The sequence below is a fragment of the Conger conger genome, chromosome 11 (genome assembly GCF_963514075.1).
Source record: "Conger conger chromosome 11, fConCon1.1, whole genome shotgun sequence".
NCBI lineage: Eukaryota > Metazoa > Chordata > Actinopteri > Anguilliformes > Congridae > Conger > Conger conger.
Window position 1 is genome coordinate 29,205,904 of NC_083770.1, and position 23,585 is coordinate 29,229,488.

Sequence of the window (23,585 nt, forward strand, 5' to 3'; positions counted from 1 at the left end):
TTGAATGAGCTCATTGGTTTACTGCTGCATTTTCCCCTCCTTTGGAATCTCATGGTGTCTACAGTGAGTGATAAGCGTCCAATCCTATTGTAGTGCAACTATGTAGCCTGTAATGTGGAAAATATACATCTGTAATGGTCTTTGTGTTGGTGTTAGTGGCGGACATTGGTAGTTCCAAATTTCAGAGGGCAAAGGGAGTGTTAAAGGAATTTGTAAGAAAATACACAGTTGGGTTTTTAACAAGCCATGTTTTCCCCTGATTCTCACCACCATGAGGAAAAAACATTTCTGCCAGGCTGTTTCCTCATGTACGATTCCCTCTGAGCATACAGTGACACTCCTCTCCTTCCTGTGTGCTGCAGGGCGGAGGGTGGATTTCTGAGGATCCTGCAGGTGGACCTGGAGGTGGACAGCTTCCTGGGTCCGCTGGGCAGTAGGTCCATAAGCTGGCAGGTGGAGTACCCAGGCACCCGTGTCCTCACCGAGGAGGCAGAGACCGAAATCCACCTGGCACAGAAGGATCTGGGAGGCATAGTTCCGCTGGCAATGGTGAGTGAATGCAACCAACCAAGTAATCGCAGCCAAGTAACAGCTACGTCGAGCAACCATTCAGTGATCCCTACGGAACAGGACATTATGCAACCGCACAAAAAGTGCTACACTCTGTTTTTGCCCTTGCAAAATAATCTTTGCACATTCGTAGACACAAGCAAATCATTTAATGAAGAGAAAAGAGACACTAATATATTAGACAACAACAAACAATATTTATATATTTCTAACTGCATCAAAACATTGTTCACCTTGTGAATAGGAATGAAATGTGCTTTTTAGTGCATTGGCCCCATATATCAGGGATCAGAATAAAACCAGTCCCCAGTTATGTTTTTGTTTCAGATCTGCTATTTGATGATAAGCTCATTTCATTTTTATCAGAGGAAACGAGTGGGTAGCAATATATTGGCACAAAAGGCTGGCATGTGGGGGTCACTTCTTGTCTACCTGGCATGATTCAGGGACTAATGTTTGAAAAAAAAAAAGTATGAAGACTGATAATAGAACTCTTGTGAATTTGCTGCCAGCATTTCTTTTCTGTGCTTTATTTGAGTAGTTTTTGTTTCTCTATTTTGCTCTTCAGCCTGTTATTCTGATATTAGATGATTATCTCATTTATACATACCCACCTCTATAATAAAAAAATGCTGGCTGTATTTGAGAGTGTACACCTGAGAGTGACTATGTTTTTTCATTGAAAAATGGATTGATTGATGATAATTTATGGGCTTTTAGGATACATAGCCTAAACAGTCTGGGGCTAATTAAAGTTAATTTGTTTTGACTTACTTTTGAAATGTTTACTGGACTACTTGCAAACTAGCTGTGGGCGTTTGCAATGCAGTCTTCTTTAATTTTCCAGTATGTTCATTAATTTGATTTTGAAGCCCACATGAACGTTTGTCTAAAGCTAATTATAATGAGTAAACTACTGTAAATCGGCAGATGCTTTTGATGTTACTGCACAAATATATTGGTAAATGTTTGGAATTTATATAGCACTTTTATCCAAAGTGCTGTACGATTGATGCTTCTTATTCACCCATTCATACACATACTCACACACATCAACGGCGATTGGCTGCCATGCAAGGTACCAACCAGCTCGTCAGGAGCAATTTGGGGTTAGGTGTCTTGCTCAGAGACACTTCGACACACCCAGGGCGGGTGTAACTGGCAACCCTCTGACTGCCAGGGGACTGCTCTTGTAGCCTGAGCCAATGTCGCTCATTTACCATTTTACCATTTACAAATATATTGGTAGGCATTTGTCGATAGTATCCAAACAGGTTGATGAAACTTAAAAGTGATTGTATTTCTTGAACTGGACTGGAGCATTTCAGCAGAAGAATAAGCAGGTGTACAATATGGTGTTGACCGTTGGCTGACTGATTGTTGGTGATGTTCAACACCAGTGATGTTCCCACAAATAGAGTGCTGACTGATGGCTCTCCCACCTTTGTGGATTAAAGTGTGGAAATTCACACACTGCGCTGTGATAATCTTAAAATACTTGTATCCCGCAGTGCTGCCACCTTAGACTGTCACCACCTTGATATCAGGAGATGTGGCTGCAAAATCAATTACTATTGCCTTCGTCTTTTTTGTGTTTAACACCAGGGAGTTGTATTGTTTAACATTGTCACCATTATTTTCACTGTCAGCACAGAGACTATGCTGGCTTGTCTTATGTATAAGTGCTATCCCTTTTTCACTTTGAATGCATCTTGGCAGCACTGCACAACGCACCCTACTTACTGACTCACGAGAGAAAGCCACAGGAGACACCCCCCACCCAACAGGGGAAAGATAATATTTACCCAAACCATTTATATATTCTTGGAAAAGATGAAGGCATGTATGAGGAAAGGAGATGTTTTTCCATTATTTGTTGTATGTTCAGGCTAACAGAGAGAGAGAGGGAGGGAGGGAGAGAGACTTTGTTTTCAGATTGAGATAAATGCAGTGGTGCTGTTATCAGTGTGCTCTTTCTCTCACCACCGAGTGGAACTCCCACAGGCAGCAGGTTGGTATCTAAGATCTGATCTCCCTGTGAACCTCGCCCCTTTCTGATCAGCTGCTCTCAGCACTGCTCTGCTGGGTGGCGAAATTGGCACGGCTATCTGATCGAGGATGCAGATTTTTAATTGGATAGAGCAATATCTGAGCTTAGCCTAATCACTTTATGAAAGCAGTGATTACATTGAAGAGGTCTTGTACTGCAGTGAGACAAAACAAGAATGTGAGATTGAATGTGAGATTGTCAGTCAGATTCCCTTATTTACTCCATTGCAAATGTCTTATTGTTGGCGGGTGTCTTGTGCTCCATCAGCTCTGTTTTGATTGCGGTTAAATTATGTATGATTTAATTCTATAGACAATTAAACAAACATAATTTCAAACAATTCTATATATACAGTTCCAGCTTTAGCTTTACATTTTCTCCCTTGTTGTGCACAATACAGAATGTTGCACAGCAACCTTATGCGTCCTTATGAGCACTGTTACTTACAGAGATGGTTCTCCCCCAGGACTCCGAGCACCAGAGAAAGAGAACAGCAGCAAATAATGTGTAATGAGGTGCAGGCTCTGGGGGTTTGCGCTGTCCTCTCTCTCCGGACTCTCTTGCCACGGCCAGGTGATGTGAGCTGGGCAGGAGCCGGGTGTGTGCTCCACGGCGCAGGACAAAGCTGATCCCTTCTTCCGGCTCTCTTCCGGTGTATGTCGCTAAATCACAACGTCTGTGTGTGTGTGTGTGTAAAGGATAGAGAGAGACAGTTAGTGTTTGAAGGTCATGTGTGTGGTTTATTTTGGGAGACATGAGTGTGTCTCGTGTGTGTGTTTGCGTGTGAAGTGTGTGTGGCGTATATAAAATATATTCCAGGTGGATACAGTGTGTGTGCATTCAGGACGCATTAGAATGACATGTATACGTGGGTGTATATGTGAGACATTCGTACATGTGCACATGCAGTATGCGTCATATGTGGAAGGTGTGTACATGCGTGTACACATGATCACATGTGATTGTGTGTGGATATGGGGGACAGGTATTTGTATGCAAGTGCATGCTTGTTGGTGTGTATGAGGAATACTTTTGTGTACCCGAGTGTGGCTTGTGTGTCTGTGGGGTGTGTATTTTCGCAGGGTGTGTGTATGTCACTGTGTGTGGGCTTATGTGTGGGCGTCTGTCTGCCTATGTCAATACGAGCGCATCGGGGTGAAGTGCAGTGTTAGATTAGATTAGTCAAAGTCGCTCGGCTGTGAAAATGCCCGTGCTGATATCGGCCTCCCCTCCCGGATTCCGTAATGTAAAAGCAGCACCTTTCTCCTCCGCTTCCCTTTACTTGCTTATCGTAAAGTCTCCGAAGCACAGCTCTGCTCCGCCATCTCTACCATTGATTACAGGGGTCGCGGTTCACAATGCGGATGTCCCGGGGTTCTGCACTTTGATGGTGAACTATTAATGCGTGTCCCAGGGAGGTTGTGACAGCTGTTGATTCCCATTGTTTTGCCCAGAGAAGCCTTAGGCTGTGGGTAGTGATGATATCAATAGGTCAGGACTGGCAGCACCCACTCAAGGGGAACTTAACAGTCTCTGAGGTTTCCCCCTTCTTCTTTAATTAATTGAATCGGGCGGAGTGACTTTGGTGGACACACTGAAGGCATTTGATGAAACAAGAGTGTTGTTACTTTGGTTTAAGGAAGCTTTCATGTGTAATTAGGTCTTATTAGGCTAATAGGCCATATTGTCTTCTGCTGTGATTGAAAAGGTAATTGAATTTGGGCCAGAAATAATCCTTTTAAATGGAGGGAAGAATCCATAAATGACTGCTTCAAAGGCGGTAATGTAATAAGGATAATGATTATTAATAATGCAGAGCTTATTCAAAGTTTGATCACATTTATGGCTTATTAGGCCACAAGCCTCTCAACCTCTTTCCCCACTGGTTTGCTTTCCGTTTTCATTAATTTTCTCTCTTATCACTTATCAATGGTTAATGCAAATGTAATATTATTTCCAAAGCATAGGGAATGGGCACAGGACCACTGCAGCCGTAGTCCTGCCCATAAAAAAGCACCGCTAGTCAAAGAGACAGATCTGACTGTGAAATAAATCTCTTTATTTCTTTAAAGCTGATTTTCCCCTGTCCTTCTTGCCAAGAGACATGCGTACAGGCTGCCAGCTGCATTCAAATAGGCTAGGCTGGGTCTTGCAAATGCAGTGGTTGAGATATATTTTTGAAGTGAGCGAAGGTGAGGGATAAAATAAAATGGGCCGAGTCTCTCTGTGAAGTGCAGGGAAGCAAATACAAGCAGACGACTTCCCGCGAAGCAGTCCGTGACGTGAGAAAAAGATCTCTGCGCCTCGCTGGCCCTCCTGCCACGTCCGCCCCGCTATTCTTCACTCTCCTTTAGCTACACATGGCATAAAACAACTGTGCATTTTTTAGGTCGTTTGGAGATGGATCTTAACAGCGGTAATTGGAAGCAGATATGATTCTTCAGCCCGGCAGGAGGCTGCTCCATTACCTTTTGCCATCTAAAAGTAATACGCTCCTGACCACCAATGCCTCATTATCATTATCTGTGCGGTGAAATGACTGAGCGCCAATGATGGAAAATGAGGCAGAAGAAGGGACATACATCACACAGGGGCTCATCAGTCTTGCTGCCGTAACCTCAGTGGCGAGCTGTGTTGCCTGACGTATACATTCAGAGCATTCAAATGAGAAGAAATGAAAGGATAGGTTTTTTATTGATATGCGCTCCAATGTGCCGTCGCACAATACATCTTCACGGGGAAGAAATGGCACGGTTCTGTAAAGATAAAGGCACCGATCAAGGGATTCCAAAATTATATCTATTAATTTCAGCCCGATTTTCTTGTATGTTTGGTGTGCGTGTGTTTTTATGTGTGTGCGTGCATGTTTCTTGGTCTTTCGACTGCAGCAGCTTTGAATTAAAAACAGAAATGTTTTTATGTGGTTGAACACCTGTTCTGTTTTATGTTTTATATCAGATTCTATTTCAGAATATGTGGTATACCATCAAGCCCAGACCGGTGGGAAAAAGCACTTTAGGTGTTATACAGTGCATGATTTCTGGGGTAGCAACATGTAGCAGTGAGGCTAATTTTCAGGTTATATTCCTTATAGAATACTGGTGTCTTACCCCCTCAACAAAATACTTTGCCTCAATTGCAGTTAAATACATTCAGCCCTGTACATGGGTTAGAGTATGGGAAATGTAAAAGTGTATTCTGCACAGGATAGCGTGCCATTTCACGAGGCCTATATGAAATAAGAATCTAACACGGAAATGAAATGTAAATTTGGATGTGATTAGTATGGCATCTGGTAGAGATTTGCAAAACATTACCTTGAAAGCCTTTTGCAGACACTTTAATATCTGGGAATTTTCAGAAATACTCAGAAGGTCTTGGTTCACTGCCTGAGAGCCTCGTGCTAGGAAATGATTTGTTGCCATCACTTCTACTGCTGTAGATTATGTGGTAATACAGCATTGGTGAGCAGGTGATGATTCAGGGTCCTTGACAGTCAGAGATTTGTATCATTCTCATCTCCCATTTTTGTTTTTATTAATTTATTATTTCTGTGAATATCTGAGAATCGGGATCCCAAAACCGTGACATTGTCTCAAAATGTAGAAAACCCGACTGGATAATTAGATAAGTATTATCTGCTTCCTTTCATTCTGGTACTGAGTTCATTCTCAAAGGGAAGGGAGCCTTCCACTGGAAAAAAAGCACCTTGGATTAATTACCGTGCCTAATTTCCTGCTGAAACTTCCTTGCAATTGCTCATTTTCATGTTCATTATAGTATAAACTCTGCCAGGGCTGTGGGATGCTGGGCCGAAACATTTCTCAACTGGAAGTACAGTACTAATTCACCCCCACTTTGTTGGAAGCAAAGGGTTTGGTACTAATATTCATTGTGGCAGTATTGGTAGGTAAGGGAAATGTGGAACTGGCTGCATACAAAATGATAAAACAGGACATATCATGCTCTAGGTGTTCATATTATCACCAACAAATAAGTGAAAATACGTTTTGGGTGAACTTTTAAAGTTTACTGCGCTGAGACTCTAACTGACCTGAATGAACCAGGTCTTCTTTCTTTACACTGCACATAGTCCAGTACTCATGCTGTGGAATCACTAGCTGCACCATTGTGTTCAGTGCAGGAAGAGGATCTCTTACATTTTGTTTGGTTAAAGTCTCAGTTCACATGTACCTACAGCATTCCAGTGAACATCTATGTGAGCTTGAATTTCTGATAATGGAGCTCTAATGTGAATACCTGATCAAATCCAAGGGATCTCCATAGGTTACAGTACAAAGATATTTTTGTCCAGAAGAACTGTGGCCTATACACTTCATTGTTGGTGGTGAGGTTCATAGGAGCTCTGTGGGCACCAAAGTGTATAAAAAACCCAGGCGGCCTGTAGCGTAGTGGTTAGGGTAAATGACTGGGACACGCAAGGTCAGTGGTCTAATCCCGGTGTAGCCACAATAAGATCCGCACTGCAAGGCCTTGAGCAAGGCCCTTAACCCTGCATTGCTCCAGGGGAGGATTGTCTCCTGCTTAGTCTAATCAACTGTACGTCGCTCTGGATAAGAGCGTCTGCCAAATGCCAATAATATAATGTAATGTAATGTAAAATATCTTATTTTGCTTTTTCAGCATTTACACACTGCTTCAATGTGACCTTAATAATGTGACCTTAATGATAATTGATTTGTTTTCAGTTAGCTGATTTTTTTGTTATGAATTATATGAATCTGGGTCTGTATTTCCATGTTGCTACTTGTCCAATACAGAAGGTACACCACATTCTTCTGGGGCCAGAAATGGAAATATAAATAACATTTTTTTTTCACATTCAATCTTGCTAACATAGTAAAAGTGTATAATTGGACTGCCAAATTATATTGGGCACTTAGGTTTTAAGAAGTTGACATCAGGACCGGTCGTGGTTTAGAACTATGTTGCAAGTACTGAGAGAGAGATTTTGGGAAGATCAACTCTAAGCTAAAATGCTGTATTGAATGCGTGTTTTGATCTCTCCCACTCTTATTATCACAAGGGTTGGAATTTTCAAAACTGAAGACCAAAGAGCACAGCCAGTTAGAACACTTAGAAATTCATCTCTGAACATTGACCCACTGTGCTGATGAAAATTCTGCAGGTAGCCTTTTAAGTGCACTGTGAATGGGCTCTTCCAAAGCATTTAGTGGTATGGCCAGCTAAAAGTGTGCTTATTTAAATTTGGGAAGTGCCTTGGTCTGAATGATACAGTTGCGTTTAAATAAATAGCAGTGCGTTAAAAAAAGTTAATAAAGTGAAAATATTTTTTAATAGCTTTTAGTTCATTCATTCATTCATATTTCAAATGTAGTGAAAACATTACACATTCAATTCCAAATCAAAGCATTAGCACATTTGATCAAGTCTGCATTATTATTTTACAGGAAGCAAAGAATCTGTATAAACTGAAGAAATGTAACTTCACTTTAAATTAATTAATTAATTAATTACTTATCCTAACCCGCTTATCCTGAACCGCGTCGCAGGGGGGCTGGAGCCTATCCCAGCATACATTGGGCGAAAGGCAGGAATACACCCTGGACAGGTCACCAGTCCATCACAGGGCACACACACCATTCACTCACACACTCATACCTACGGGCAATTTAGACTCTCCAATCAGCCTATCCTGCATGTCTTTGGACTGTGGGAGGAAACCGGAGTACATGCAAACTCACACAGAGAGGCCCCGGCCGACCGGGATTTGAACCCAGGACCTCCTTGCTGAGAGGCAGCAGTGCTACCCACTGCACCATCCATGCCGCCTTCACTTATCACTTATCACATATTACTGAATTAATATTTAGTTTCGCATAACCATTGTTTTGAGTAACTGCTGCGCATCTGCTTTGCATCGAGTCAACCAACTTCTGGCACCTAGAAACAGGTATTTCAGCCCAGGATGAACAAACTACATTCCACAGTTCCTGTGAATTTTTAGGTTTTGCTTCAGAAACTGCGTTTTTAATATCACCCCACAAGTTTTCAATGGGGTTGAGGTCAGGAGATTGAGCTGGCCACTCCATTTCCTCAATCCTTTTTGTCTGGAACCAAGATGTTGCTCGCTTACTCGTGTGTTTGCGGTCGTTGTCTTGTTGAAACAGGGGCATTTCCTCTTCGGCATACGGCTACACAATCTCTTCAAGTATTTTGATATATTCAAACAGATCCATTATCCCTGGTATACAAACATGACATACTGTCGACGACCACTAGACCCGAAAAGAACAATTTTACTCTCATCAGTCCACAGAATGTTACGCCATTTCTCTTTGGGCTAATCAATAGATCATCTTTGATCTTTCTGGAGCTGATGAATGGCTGAGTCTGTGCCATTCTGACTATTCTCCGATCCATTTTAAGTAGTTGCTCTTTTTATTTTGATTGTTTCAGGTTTTTGTTGCCATTTTAAAGCATTTGAGATCATTTTAGCTGAGAATCCTATAATTTGCTGCACTTTTTTATACGTTTTCCCCTCTCCAATCAACTTTTTAATCAAATTACATTGTTCCTCCGAACAATGTTTGGAACGGTCCATTTTACTTAGCAATTCAGAAGGAAATATATTTTATAACGATAACATTTGATTTCCTTCTTCCTTAATAAAGGACAATTGATGATACCTGTTTTTTCAGATAAATAATGAATTCTCTAATTAAACTCCACACTACTATTATTTTGAACACGCCGCTTTCAATGAATGAGTCAATTACTCAGAACAAGCTGCATACATGTCATGACAGTTGGGTCTGTTGTTTTTCTATTACACTACTACATCTACAAGTAAAGTATTTGCCATTCAGAAATATCACTTCTACTAATAACAGTGGTTCGTCAGGTTACTGATGTTGTACTGCTATTGTTCTTGAATACAACTGTATATCACTGTAAAAAGCTCAATTATGTTGCAGTTTTATCTGGTATACGCATAAAGGCTGTAGGAGAAGATATGTTCTAACTGTATAATATGTAAGGGAGGATAAATATTTAAAAATGCAACTGCAAGGCACATGACTAAACATGTTTGTTTGCCAGTGACCTTTAAAAACAAACATTTAAAAAAACATTTAAAATATCCATAATTCACATGCAGAATGTTATTAAACAGTGTGAACATGTGCAATTTGTCTTATGGCTGGCTCTTTGAATTAACAGCCACGTTCTAGTAAGTAAAAATACAAGTAATAACAGTGGCAGCTAACCGGTGAAATGCCGCTTTGTGGATCACTGATAGGTTTATAATGGAGCACTCGCAGGTTTATAATGGAGCACTTGCAGGTTTATAATGGAGCACTGGTTTAGTTTTTAATTGGGCTACAATGTGTCAATCAAACCTGGCAGCTCCGCTCCCCTTCAGCGGTCCCGCTCATGCCAGTGCTCCTGCCTAGCTGGGTCACTTTGCACATCAGTCGTGGGACTCCTGCATAAAAGTGTTGCTCTCGGGAGTGTGTTCGTGCTTGGAGACGTCCCCCTGGGCATTTATAATTCTCTCTGTGTGGAAGGCAGAACGGTATGTTCTGGTTGCCGGTGCTGGAAGTTGCTCTATTGCAGTACACTCGAAACAAATCTGGTATCAGAAGCAGTAGCCGGCTGGTATGCAGCCTCATACAGCTCTGTGTGAACCCTCTTATTTTACATTCACAGCGCAGTCCTATGTGCCTGTCACTGATTATTAATGGGGGAAGTGTATTCCATTAAGCTTCTTTGAATAGTATGATTCATACAGTATACAGTGGAAACTGATATATGGATCCCAAGTGAGTAATACATTAGACGCTCGCAGCCGAAATTAGCATGATAAAGTACACCAGCTAATTGAACCTACTACAGTGTGCATGGGTGTCACAATGCATGTCATTTTAATACATGTAACATTTCAGGTGTATTGCCTCATTTATGCCCACACTTTCCCACAACAAAAGAAAGTTGCGCATGTTCCTTTTCCTCCTTTTTAAAGTGCTGTCTAAATGTATTTAGCTAAGATCTTAGATGTGTTTCTGTGTTTGGCATTAGCAAGGAAGCTTCCTCAATAAGCTGCATGTGGCATTCAGAAGGTCTTAACTCTTGCATAACCACTGTGTGTGTGACATAACTGAACCTGCTTTATTATGCTAGCTTTAGCATACTGTCTTGGATATAATAGTGATTGTGCCAACACTCAGTGATCAGACACACAGCTCACACTTGCTACTGTCAAGGGTGACCTTTGAACTGGAGCAGTGGAGTCTGTCACATCCTGCACCTCCCCCTCCCCTCCCCCGGTTCTGTCACCTGTGGTGTGATTGCCCGGCCTTGGGGTGAGGGAGTCTGCTAATTGAGTTGCCCAACACCCAATTTCACAGAACAGAATGATTCTCATTCTCCTCATCGGAGCCTTTGCGCTCTCAAAATGTGCATTGTCTCTTATTGTTTCATTCTGTTTTTGCCTGGGAGAGAAAGAGAGATGCCTGGGGTCTCGTTTTCTGCTTCTCAGAAACAAGCGATAGAAGACTGTGTTAATGAGCGGCAGTATGAGTGGTAGCAGGAGGTTCCCAAATCAGAACATCTCTCTTTTATTCATTCTTCTGTTTTCTTCTTTTTTCTTGAACATTTATTAGTTTATTTCCTAGGGAGGCTCTCAGAGAAGGCTGCGAAGCTGCAGGGGAAATGAGACAATGTTGTGTGATTCATGTGTGCAGCGTTTAGGCACATTCCCATAAGGTGATATCTCTCTCTCTCTCGCTCTCTCTCTCTCTTTCCCTCTCTCCCTCTCCCACTCTCTCTCTCTCTCTCTCTCTCTCTCACACACACACACACACACACACACACACACACACATACACAATCTGTTTTAAAACCAATGACAGTGGTATACAATTTTTGGAAGATAAAGTTGTCTGCCCTTATTGAATTATTACCTTAAAGGAGCACTGTCGTGCTTGTTTCAGTTGAGTTTATTTGGATGAAATGCTTAAATTATGTATGTTGGGATTTTTAAAATCACCTCCAGTGTAGCCATTTTCTAAATTTGGGGCAAAACTTCTAAGGGCAAACACGTCCAGGCGATCACATGGCACTCCCACGAAAATATTGTAATGTTAGCATACAAATATCACGGAACCTAACTTGCCTTGCCTGAGCAATATGATGGACAGCTCTGATTTCACCAAGTTAGAGGACAAGCTTTTTGATTTTGACGAAGAAATACAACCTTACAGTTTTGAACCGGAATTTACAGATGAAGATTCGCGTGAGTGAGAGAAGGACGTGTTTGCCCTTAGAAGTTTTGCCCCGTATTTAGGTAATGGCTACACAGATGGTGAGTTAAAAAATGCTTATACACATAATTTAAGCATTTAATCCGAATATACTCAACTGTAACAAGCGTGACAGTGCTCCTTTATCTGTATCTGTATCTGTACATGTATTGTTTTTGTTGAGTTTTATTTTTCAACACTTTTTAGTGGTGAGTTTGGTCAGTAACACCTAATTTTGTCACATCAATCTTGTTTACTCTAATTAAACAAGACTGGAAAAAACTTCAAGGTGTAGTACCTGCTGCTCTGTTACACTCACCCAAACCATTTGGTTAAAAACAACAAAAAACAATGTGATTCCCAATGTGTCCATTTTCAGTTTTAAATCCATGTTAGAAATGTATGTGGCCAAGAGAAAACTAGCTTAGCTTTCCAGAACTGTTTCAAAGTTGCAATGTAAATTGACAGAGCCAAGTGAAAAGCCTGCATTCTGGATAATGGCAGCTTGGGGAGCCAGAGTTGGCCCAACAAAAATGGTCCAATTTGGCCGGTTGTGTCTTTTACTCTTTCCTAACAGCTGACTAATTGTTTTGCTGGTTCCAATAGACCAATCTTGCACTAAGGTAAGCTCTCACACAGTTAGTCACTTCTTTGGTGATATTAGTTTTTATCAAACTATGTGTCAGTATGGTTTTGCATCAGGCTTACACAGTCCTGTTTCCACAGATGGTTCCATGGCTCTTAAAAAAACTGAAGAAAAAAAATTACATCTGTTGTAGGAAATTTATTTGGACTCTTAAACTACAAATAGTGACTGCTGACAATGAGATGCTGCTTGGAAATCTGGTGTGGCTATTGCTTTGCTTTTTCAACTAATTATTTGTATTCATTATACCAGGAAACCCCCACTGTTAGCAATATCTCTTTTTCAAGGCCAATTATTTGCACACTGTTATAAAGACAATATCACAGTGACAGGTGAGAAGACAGGTTGTACCACTATATAATGAGTAAACAAGATTAAAAGCAGGTGCACTTTTTGGTTGTGGTAATACAGTACAGTGCAAAGGTCACATTTTAAACTAGCAGTAAACAGTTACAAAAAATAAAATAAATAAATTCAAATAAATATTTTTTGCGAGCTTTGCCTTTGGAACTGCTTCAATTTTCTTAGGTACACTGTCCTGCAGTGTTATGAGAAAATTGGCAGCTTGGTTATTCCAAACATTTTGGAGAACGTCACAGTTTTTCTGCAGCCTTTGGGTCTGCCGTTTGCTTCTGTCTCTCCAGGTAATCCAGACAACCTCAATCAAGTTCCTATCTGAAAAGTCATCTTTAATATGTTATTTTATTTAATGAAATACAAACATTTCTCTTTTTTTGGAAATGAACATTTTATACTGACACTTATGCAGAAAACAAAAAATAAACATGTACTGTGATCAAATGTAGATTGAAAACTTGAGGTTGCCAATGACTTTTGCATAGTACTGTATGTACATATCATCTGGTGTTGTAGTATGGGTCCTAATGAAAAACCTATTGTACATTCATTTTGAAGCTTTTGGCTTCAGGTGTAGGTCACCAAGAGCAGTCTGAATAGAGTTACCAGGGAAGCAAAGTCCTGTGAGCTACTGGAGCAAGGGAGCACACATAATGGTATATGTTTTATATGAAGAGTGAAAAGGACTGCCCCCCTGTATCATTACTTGTGGAACACTTTCAGTAACCTTCATTTGGAAAGTTATATGAAAACTCTAGGTGTTCTATCAGAAAAATAGTTGTTGGTGTTTGATTACAAATAGTTGATTTAGGGTGAGCAAATATTGGATAATAAATAAGAGAGGCCTGGGGCAGGTAGGCTTAATGAACATAACATTGGGCTGTGTGTGTACATACGGTCTATGGAAATAGCATAGCTGAATAGACAATAGATTTTTAGGTATTTAGAAACCTGCCTGGATGGATATTTTTGGTTCCACAAAAAAATGTCCAGGAAAAAGAGAACATCTGGTCAGCCTAGTTGATTATATGTTCTGTACCTTGCCACACGTCTTTTCATATTATATCTCTTGATTTATACATTACTTTTTGTAAACTTTTTGCAAACTGCTTTGCACATCAGAAAACTTACAAAATATATGTGTTAATATTAGTTTGCTACTTCTCACCTTTTTATATTCCTGCATTGTAATGTTTGCTTCATTTGAGAATCTTTTTTCATAAAAATAGAGAAGCATCTCTATCATTATAAAGGAAAATCTGCATTAGCATTCTAAGTAAGGTCCATCGCTTTGATCAGAGCAAGGTCCATCATACACATCAGATGCCTTCACCATGCCATCTTGGGTCACCCTCAAGACGCTTGCCTAGAGTCTGGCACAGACCTTTCCATTGATTATGAAGGGAGGTATAGACATTCCGGCTAATCCATTCGGCTCAGAAAAAGAGGTGGACCTTCAGCACGTAGTGCATCCATATGTGATGTATTCGCGGGCTTATCGTCTTTTTATTCCTGCTCCTTTAGGGGAAAAAGGTACTAATCTGCCCTTGAGGCTCAGAGTAGGCCTCCACGTCCCTGGACATGACCTTGCCATGTCTCTGAGCGTGATAAAACTACCTCTCGTTTATATTCTCCAGGGATGCCGAGCCTTCTTACCTGACCCATTGATCCAGCTGTATCGTAGGTGTGCTACTCATGAACAACGCAGGCCCTGTGTCCTATAAAGTTAATATATAGAGCCTCTCCTTCCTACAATGTTTTATTCAGGAGCTGGGCTGCCACAGCAGAAAAATGAAATTCAAAGCCATTTGGCTATAACAAGGGACCAGATTTTTTCCCCCCTCATTTTCATCTGATGAAAAAATGTGGAATAACCGTACATCATTTCATGAAACTAACTACCCAATATATCTCATTTCTGCTGCTAATATTCCCAAAAAATGTCTCACTTATCAAGTTATTCTTAAGCGTGAAGATAAATCATTACAAAAGAAAATTATGGATGCTTTAAAAAAGGCATCTTGGTTAAGTGGTGGTGACTGTCTTTTATCTGTATTTCACTCTTCATTTTCTGTTATCTATGTTTCTGCAGTAATTAGTAAAGGCAATCTGTGGCTCCTCATATCACAAACACTCCCATTAAACAGAAAGCTTAGTTTAGGCTCTGTAGTGAAGATGAAGCAGATTGCGTGAGATTTATTGTGTAGTGTGCAGCAGTCTTTACAGACAAGCTAAACCCAAAATGATTTCCCCCCTCATACAACATACTGTACCATTGCTCTGGCTACAGCTTATATTTGATGACAATGTCTATAAGAAAAGGGAGGGGGGTCTCTTTAAAGAGAGAAGTGGGGATGCAGATTTGCTTGAAGAGCTACTTTTATTGTTTGCTCTACAGGCTTAACAATATTTTTGCGTTGGAAGGTGGCACAGAGCCCACTGTTTCCATTTGTGTCAACAGCGCCAGCCATGCCGAGTTGTATTATGCGTGACTTTGCTGAAATGCTTGTTTTGTTAATGGCTCTGTGTCTTTTGTGCGCTCCCTAAAATGTCAGAAATTATATTCCTCTGAAGTTGTCTCTGAATGTGATGCTCCACTGGTACAATGTTTATTCTTATCATGGGGTTTGCAGCAAACACAGACTAGAAATGTATTCTTCTTTATAATAGACTTCTGTGGATCTGCCATTTATTGTTGTTATGATTGTTTCTATTTTTGGATTTCTGGTAAAGTGAATATTTAGAGGGCCACTGGGTGACTCATGCTATTAAAGGGATAGTTAACTGCTGTGAAACTTCCGAAAGTATCCAAAATCCAAAAAGTATCCTACATTACACACGAAAAATGTCAGATTAAATTGAAAGCATGCGCTAAAAAAGAAATAAAACAATTCAAGAACGTGAACCTGACCCTCTATGACACTGTTATAATGCATGGGTAAGCTGCCAGGTCGGGGAACAAATCCCAACCGTGCCAGTGGCCTGCAGGGCATCACATAATTGATGGTAGCTAACGGTTCATTTGGCCACACCTGACATCACTCTAATGACCCTGCTGGTTCGTCCTGAAGGCCGTTTGCTAAAGATGCGCATGGACTGTCCTCCTCCAGCACAGGTCTGTGCAAGCTTGGCTGGGCCATGGTGTGAAGAGAGGCAGCTGGTGAAATCACACGGACTTGTGCTGTCTGCAACATCGGCTGCAGACATTGCGATCAAAAGTGGCTGGGTACAGTTGGGCATTCCACACTGAGGAAAAAATGATGGGAAAAGTGAATATTTAATAGATTAGATGCAATCCCCACCCAGAATTCTTAATGAATAATTGCTCTGGTTTGTGCAATCAGCTGTTGGACTGTTGTATACTTAGCTTGGTCGTTAGGACTTGGTAATCCTGGAATAAAGTTGAATCTTTCTGCTCCTTGAGGAATTCTCTTGAGGAATATCTGCTTCATACATCTCACATATGTATGGAGCAGATGAAAGCCACTAAGTTATGTGAAATATCTATCATTATTTTCCATATATTCTGGATGAACACATACAGAGGGAATCAGCTTTAGAGTCATATCCTGTTGAGTTTACATCATTGTGCTGCAATTTATGTTGGAGGAAAGCTTAAACTCAATGATTTGAAGCTCTCTGTAATACAAATAGAATGATTTCTCCAAGAAAATGTTTTTGAATGGCTGCCATGTTTTAATTTTGAACTACTTCCTGCCACAGTAATTCTGACAACCCATGTGTCCTTGTCATGCATATCAGTCAACAACATTAATTTTGTCTTGAATTTTGTAGTCTGACTTGTTCCAGAAATTGGATCTATCACATTCAGGCTTTTTCATGGAGTATGTGTAAGGAGGTAGGTCTAAAAGTCTGCATAAACACTATGTTTAGCTGTTGCATGGTGGTTGTGATTTATGTTGGGGCACTTTGGGGCCATAACAAAATTCTTGTTTAGGGACGCCGAAACCCTAGGGCTGGCTCTGGAGGAGGGAACTTCTTTCAAGAACAAATTTCCCTGGGCATATTGATTAATTTCATTACATTTGTAAATACATAAGGAACAGATTCAAATGTAGCCCAACAGCTTGCAAGTGCAAGGTAATGTAATTCCGTTTTCTCGTCAAGTAGCATCACATGACATCTCCGCACGCTCCCTCATTACAGGCTGCGGCTCCGAGTAGATTTCCTCATATGCAGTCCCACGGCCGACAATATTTCGCCATCCAAACAGCTCATGTCCCCATTACATTCTCCCGTGAGGCGTCCTGCTGTAAGGAGCACGTAAGCGCTCTCCGGAGCACCCTCCCGCAGGCTGTGTGATGGTATTGGAAAGCGGTTAGCGGTCGTTTGGAGTCGCTGAAGGGTGGCTGCTCTGTGCGTGTACCGCCGGCCCTCATCTGCTCGGAGTACGCGGTAATCTCCTCCTCTTCAGGGGCTGCGGAGGTTTGAGACACAAGGGTGTGCTTCAGTCTGAGGTGGGAGACGGTTTCCCTTGTGAAGAAGGAGCAATAATCTCATTGACTGCCTCGCCGCTTCAGTGGATTGTCGCGCGGTGATATATCGCCCTTTCTGCAGAGCGCCCTGTTTTTAATTCCCCGCTTTGCTGTCACTCCTCTTCCTTCCAATTAAAACCCCATTGAATTGAGAGGGCTGAATCCACATCCTGAGTACCTTACTATACAGTCCATGTAGGTAATGAGTGATTCCTTCCTCATAGCCTTGTGTGCTCTCCTGAGGGTGTACGATTTTACACATTTCTAATAAGTGTCATCTCCTTCTGCTCTTGTTTAGATTATTTTGTACCTGAAGGATGGGGAGAGAAGATTGGCCCTGATATATAGCTTTTATACATGCTGAGTGACCACAGGCTACCATAATTTATTTTAACACCAGTTACGGTTGTAAAAGGTTTCAGAGGAAGCAAGTGTTCTGTATCCTCAAATGACATGATCACATATTTCTAAAAAGATTTCCTTAAAGTGTTCTTAAAACAAATGTATTGTGTTTGCATGTGGTAATGAATAAACTTGACTTCAATTACAAATATTATATAGTCAATTATAACTGCCCTGCACAACTTCTGAAGTGAAATTGCAGGTGTTTGTGATCATTGCCACTGGGAGAGTATAGTATATGGTTCTGACTAAAGACAATGTTAGATATATCTGTTCCTCCTTTCTACAGTACCTCAATGCCACTGGTGTGATCAGAATTTGAATACCTCCAGTCAGTGTCCATGTAAAAAAATAGTAATAATTAAAAGGAATGGTGTTGTTGTTTTGTGGTTCTCAAAGCACTGGGCAATCTATAAGCGACCAGGTGGTTGGCTCAAAAATCCACTCAGTCTACTGTGTGAGTTGGTTATGTACAGTCTTTTGCAATATCCCTGCATTCCATCTCCAAAACTTTAGCCAGCCATTAGCAAACAGCTTATACTCACTAAGCCAATGAGAAACCATTTGAGGTTTGGCTTGAAATAAAGATTATAACAGAAAGTAGAAGTACAAATTCTGTTTTTAGCACTTTTACTCCACTTATAGGCTGAGAATAACAGAGAACTGTTATAAAAATCAATCAAAGCAATACCGTTGTTTTATGTTGTTCATGCAGACACTCAAACTGAACAGGAAGACTTTTTTCCCGGTTACGTAATAATTATCTACTCATTGTAATAAGCAGCATTTGACTTTCAAAGAGCACACATCTGGATTTTGATTTAAAACCTAAATCCCAACCAACAGACATCATAGTGTTCCATCTCGCTCACATCTTTGAGATAATGCATTAATTTGAATAATAACTATTTATCATGGATATGATTGTAGTTTGTGATTTTAGCTATTGTTAGCTGGATGTTTAACAATTCCCCGTGGTGAGCAGGCACTCATTTGTCTTGGAAATGGCATTGAATTAATTGGGGCATTGGTATTGGTATAGTAGGTCACACATGTTGAGGCAAAAATGTAAAAAATTGTAGCAGGTTGAAATAGGGTGCAAATTAATGCTAGGTAACCCACACAGGTACAGTGCTATGCTGGACTAGGTCACCCACACAGGTACAGTGCAATGCTAGACTAGGTCACCCACACAGGTACAGCGCTATGCTAGGTCACCCACTCAGGTACAGCGCAATGCTAGGTCACCCACACAGGTACAGCGCTATGCTAGGTCACCCACACAGGTACAGCGCAATGCTAGGTCACCCACACAGGTACAGCACAATGCTAGACTAGGTCACCCACACAGGTACAGCGCAATGCTAGGTCACCCACACAGGTACAGCGCAATGCTAGGTCACCCACACAGGTACAGCACAATGCTAGGTCACCCACACAGGTACAGCGCAATGCTAGGTCACCCACACAGGTACAGCGCAATGCTAGGTCACCCACACAGGTACAGCACAATGCTAGGTCACCCACACAGGTACAGCACAATGCTAGGTCACCCGCACAGGTACAGCACAATGCTAGGTCACCTGCACAGGTACAGCGCAATGCTAGACTACGTCACCCACACAGGTACAGCGCAATGCTTGGTCATGTTTGCCCACATAAAAATGGGCTGATGCTGGGTTACCCACACAAGGACAGTTCATAGGGTGGCACAGTGCTGGGATTTAACACTTGCTGACTGAATCATGTTACAGTAGGTCTTCGGTGACATGAATGAATTATTCGCTGGCGTAATCAAATCCTGCACAGCGTAATCAAACACAGACTCAGACACAGACACACACACGTTTCAGCCTTTCATTGATTTATAGTACCTTGTTTTTTTCAGTGTGTCAAAACTGATGGGGGGGTTAATCCAAGTTAAGCATGGATTAGTCAATGATATTCCCTTTGGCTGAGTGGAGAATGTGCCCGGTATATTGGTGGTGAAATTAAGTGCTGTCCGAATGTTGACATTAATAAACAACAGCCTGGGTTGAATATTTACGGTCCTGGCCCCTACGGTGCGAGCATATGAATAATGCAGGCCCACCCACTCCCCTCCCATAGCTCCTTCTCATAATACTCATTTATGCACTTGACCCAGTCTTCTGGGAGCAGTGGCCTAGTGGCCAGTTCAGAGAGGGTGGACAGGAGTGGCCTGTGTGGGCCTGATCAGGGGGGAATGCAGAGTGCGGGCAGGGGGACCTGCTTTTAATGCCAGCTATGTCACTCCCCCTGACACCATAAATCTCACTTAATTTCAGGCCTCAGCCAGACGTGCGGAGAAATTGCACTCCAGACCGCGTCACAGGCCACCGTGTGTGGAATCCAAAGCACGTTCTGTTCCTCAAGACCGCAACATTGCGAGGCAAAAGAAGGGAATGACGTTCCCAGACGTTTGCAAAGCTGTTTACTATAAAAACGCCATTTTTGTGTTTTATGTCACGAAAGCATGAGAATTGAGATTTAATAAGCATATGAGCCAATTTCATAGAAATGGGAGAGAAGAAAAGCCCTGTGGTTTAAAAACATTATGTTCATTCTGCATTCATTTTTGAATTAGTTCTTTCTTTCTTTTTTTCTCTTTAAGGACATGTTTTTTTCTTTTTTTCTCTTTAAGGACATGTTTTTTCTTTTTTCGTTTCAACATGACCTTCTTCACATTCAGAGCCCGCAAGTTATTCTGTACATCGTGCGCTAAACTATCCTCCGCCTGTCTTTAATTGCAGTGTCTCTGTCTCACTGTGCAGGCAATTGAAGCATTGCTCTAATGTCCCAGTGTGGCTTATTACAGTCAAGGCCAGTTCTTTAATATCCTGCCGCTTAGGGCCTGCTGGGTCTTTTCAAGCTCTCATAATCGAACATGGCCCCTCTTTTCACTGGGCATCAACCGTTTACCCTATTATGTATTATAAAAGTCCCTCTGGAATGAGGAGGGGGGCCTGTAGAGGGGGAATTAATTTACTGAAGCCCCTCTTTAAAAGGAATTGAATCAAAGTCAGCAGCACAGACAAGGTTTATACTCTGTATAACACTGTCACAGTCTATAAAAATGTAATGAAAAGTCATTTGAAGATAGCGCCCACATTAAGTGTTTTTTCTTGATTCATTGGTATCTTTAGGCTCGACTAATAATCACTTCACTCCAAAGGCTGCTGAATGGACCCACTAACCCATGATTACAAACACAGTGTCTCTCTCTAAAGGATCTGTAATCCTTTCTTTGCTTCACATTTTAAATGCTTCATTTCTTGTTTAAAAAGCAGCCAGACACAAAACACAAATTCCTAGATTCATACACAGCACTGCTTTTCTGAGGCATCCCCAATGTTTCCCTGATGCTGATAAATTCATGTTTTGACACTGAATCAAATGACAAAGATGACGCCATGTCACAGTGTGCCAGCATTAGTTATCTAAATTCAGCCCCCAGTCTGTTCAGCAGACTCATATTAGCATCATTTTGGAATTAGGAAGAGGGAGGAATACTTATCATTAGTCAGGAAATATCATTACGGAGACACTGGAGAAGCACGTCTTTGAAAAGGATGAGCTTAAACACACCATAGAAGACTCATATTTGCTGCCATTGTTCAGTTTCAGGTCTGATGTTTGAAGTTGGGACCGACTCTTAAGTGGAGCCAGGAGTAATAACAATAATATGAAAAGACCCATGTTATATTAAAGAGCTTTGCATTCCATTATGTGCAGTCCCAGATTCAGTAATGCTATCTGGGTTTCTTAAAAGGGGGATTGGTGGGAGGGGAAAAGAAAGGGAAAGAACCTGATAATTAAAACACTAACTGACTGGATCTTTCTTGGCTGGCACTCATAACAAAGGTTCAGCCTGCTTAAATGTTTAATTGACAATGGCACATAATGAGCAAAATTAACTTCAAAACGAAACAACCTGATGTTCGTTTCCAGGACAATGAGGAATCACTCGTGCCTGTCTTAATTGTCCTAATTGTCTATGCTGTCGGTGTAATGAGAGGTCATGGACTGCGATTGTGCGGTAATGAACTACTGCTGTCTGAAGCCCCGACTTAGAAGCTTGCCCTTGGCATAAACACACAAATGCTCTTTGTTCTGAATTGTCACCTTATAAAGAGGACTCCCAAAAGCCTACATGGAAGAATTTTATGCTTCAGTGGCCTGAGCCATAGTAATGGTTCTTTCAAAGGGCCTGCACTTTGAACCAGTGAGCAGATGGTTTGAAAGTGGCTCTAGTGCCTTTCTATTTTGGCTGCAACCCTAGAAACAGCTCTAGAAACAGTACCTTTCCCTCATGCATTCAATGACCAAATCATTCACTGTGCAGTTTCCCAAAATAGCCTTTGTTTTGATGTCTTCAGCATTCTGTATTCGGTTTGTCAGAGAAAGTTCCATTTATTTTGGCTATTTAGCATAACTATTTCCAAAGTTTAGACATTTAGATATCAACCTCTCGCTCTCTTAGAGGGATGTTATTTTAGTAATCTGCTGTAATTGGCCCATACACATCATTAAATCCAAGGTTGAATCCAAAAAACAGATATAATCGCAAAATACGTTATTAATGAAGTTTTAATGAATCGGCCATTCATTTTCAAAATAAGGCTAATACAGAATAGGCAGAATTTTGTACCGTTACAATACGCTTTTGGCCAAAGTGTTGCACAGGCAATCGTCAATAGAAGTAGCAAAGAGTGGACCAAATGCCTCAAAAATATCAGTGTTATGCTGTAGATGTTGCTATGACTACAAGAAACAAATCAAATTTAGATTGGACATTTTTGGTGGAGGGATTATTACTGAATTATTACCTTCTCTGATCTCGAGCACCCCAAGCACCCTTCTCTTAGTTACCTATGGCAACGGAGTGTATTCCACAAGTTGTAATGAGGGACATCAATCCAAGTATGATCATTTAAAATAAACTGTAATCGTTGTCATTGGAAACTGGCTATCTGTGGCTGAAAGCAATAACACAGTTTTTTATTTCAATAAATTTGGTCTCTCCGATCCCACCCAGATTTGGAATGTCCAACTCGCGAACTACGTAGAAACTTGCTCATATATGCCCCCTGCTGCCAGCTTGAGCGAGTGAGAGTCAGCTGCTTATTTTCCACTTTGCAGCCACACGCGTGCATGCAGAGCGGGGGCAGAGGAGACCCAATCATACGTGTGCACAGAGCCACAAACAGGCACCCGAACAATGAACACTATGCTATGCCTGCCAACTGAATCCCTCCCGTATACCCCTTGGGTAAAGCAAAGCCAATTGCTGCTCATTCATGTGCCGCAAGCAGCACATAATAAGGTTGAGTTGATTAATTTTTTGCCCTTACTTTAATCTGAGTAAGTATTTCCCTCATCCATCCAAGCAAGAAAACCTTGAGCTGCATTAAATTCATGTCAGTTAAGATAAGGGGCCATCAGGAATAAGAAAAGAAACAGCATCGTATTCTGTTGTAGACCACATCAGTACAGCACATTACATTACAATCACTTAGCACACGCTCTTATCCAGAGCGATGCACGGTAGGGGAGAACAGTAATGTTACTCTGGGGAATGCGAAAGTGTAATATCAGCATGAAGCTACAGATATCAATAAGTGTATTGTTAACCTAAAACTAAATTCAAAATTAAATGAAACATTTTTTGTAAGAAAAGAAAGTACCACAAGACTAGTACAAATAAGTGTACAGTATACCTATAACATTATCCAAAAGGAAATTGAACGAAAGAGAGACAA

The 23,585-nt window shown here is 41.2% G+C and overlaps 1 protein-coding gene across 1 annotated transcript in view; it reads left to right on the plus strand.

The window, feature by feature from the left end:
• Window positions 1–383: 383 nt before the first annotated feature.
• LOC133140655 (transmembrane protein 132C-like) overlaps window positions 384–23,585 on the plus strand; it is a 44,789-nt gene continuing 21,587 nt past the window's right edge. Inside the window, exon 1 of the mRNA XM_061260747.1 lies at window positions 384–549. Within this exon, the coding sequence (XP_061116731.1) occupies window positions 547–549 (3 nt within the window). The 5' untranslated portion in view covers window positions 384–546. The remainder of the gene's footprint in view (window positions 550–23,585) is intronic.